Source organism: Myotis brandtii, unplaced genomic scaffold, assembly GCF_000412655.1.
Source record: "Myotis brandtii unplaced genomic scaffold, ASM41265v1 scaffold33, whole genome shotgun sequence".
NCBI classification, from domain to species: domain Eukaryota; kingdom Metazoa; phylum Chordata; class Mammalia; order Chiroptera; family Vespertilionidae; genus Myotis; species Myotis brandtii.
In genome coordinates, this window is record NW_005362713.1 from 1,976,912 (window position 1) to 1,977,460 (window position 549).

The following is a 549-nucleotide window of genomic DNA, read 5'->3' on the forward strand; positions in this document are numbered from 1 at the left end:
CCCCCGCCCCGCCTGTCCCACCTTCTCCCCCACCTCCGAACCCCCAGTGGTGCTCGCTGGTCTTCCCCAACTTCCGGAAAGGCAACTGCAGGGCGGCTCACCCAATAGCCCGCGGTCAGCCCCCCACCAGCCCAAGTCCTGGAATCCTTTCCCGGCTGCTACCAACTCCCACACTCCCCTCCGTCGGCCCCTCCTCCCCTCGCTCTCCACCTTCCCCACGGGCTCCACCATCCACCTCCTCCCGCTCAGCGCACTCCCCGCGCCGCCTCCGCTCTGCTTCCCCAGCTCCCACCCCCGGACGGCGGGCGGCCCAAGGTGGACCGGGCAACTCCGACTGCCCAGGGGCTGCATCGCCACAACCAGATATCCACACCCCCACACACTGACACGCGGAGAAACAGGCAGATGCCGTCCACTCCAACAGGCTGGCGGCCAGGCTGGCACGCACCACATAGGCTCAGACGGCCCCGCACCCACCGCCCTCTCGCAGGGACACCAGAGCGGTGCCAGGGGCGCACACAGAGAGCCCCAGGGCAGCACCCACCCACC

General features: G+C 69.9%; 1 protein-coding gene across 1 annotated transcript in view; it reads right to left on the reverse strand.

Moving 5' to 3' along the window:
- GRID1 (glutamate receptor, ionotropic, delta 1) overlaps positions 1-351 on the reverse strand; it is a 625,808-nt gene extending 625,457 nt beyond the window's left edge. The window contains exons 1-2 of the mRNA XM_005871153.1: positions 336-351; positions 211-285 (exon numbers count right to left, since the gene is read on the reverse strand). Coding sequence (XP_005871215.1) covers positions 211-285; positions 336-351 — 91 coding nt within the window. The remainder of the gene's footprint in view (positions 1-210; positions 286-335) is intronic.
- Positions 352-549: the final 198 nt, after the last annotated feature.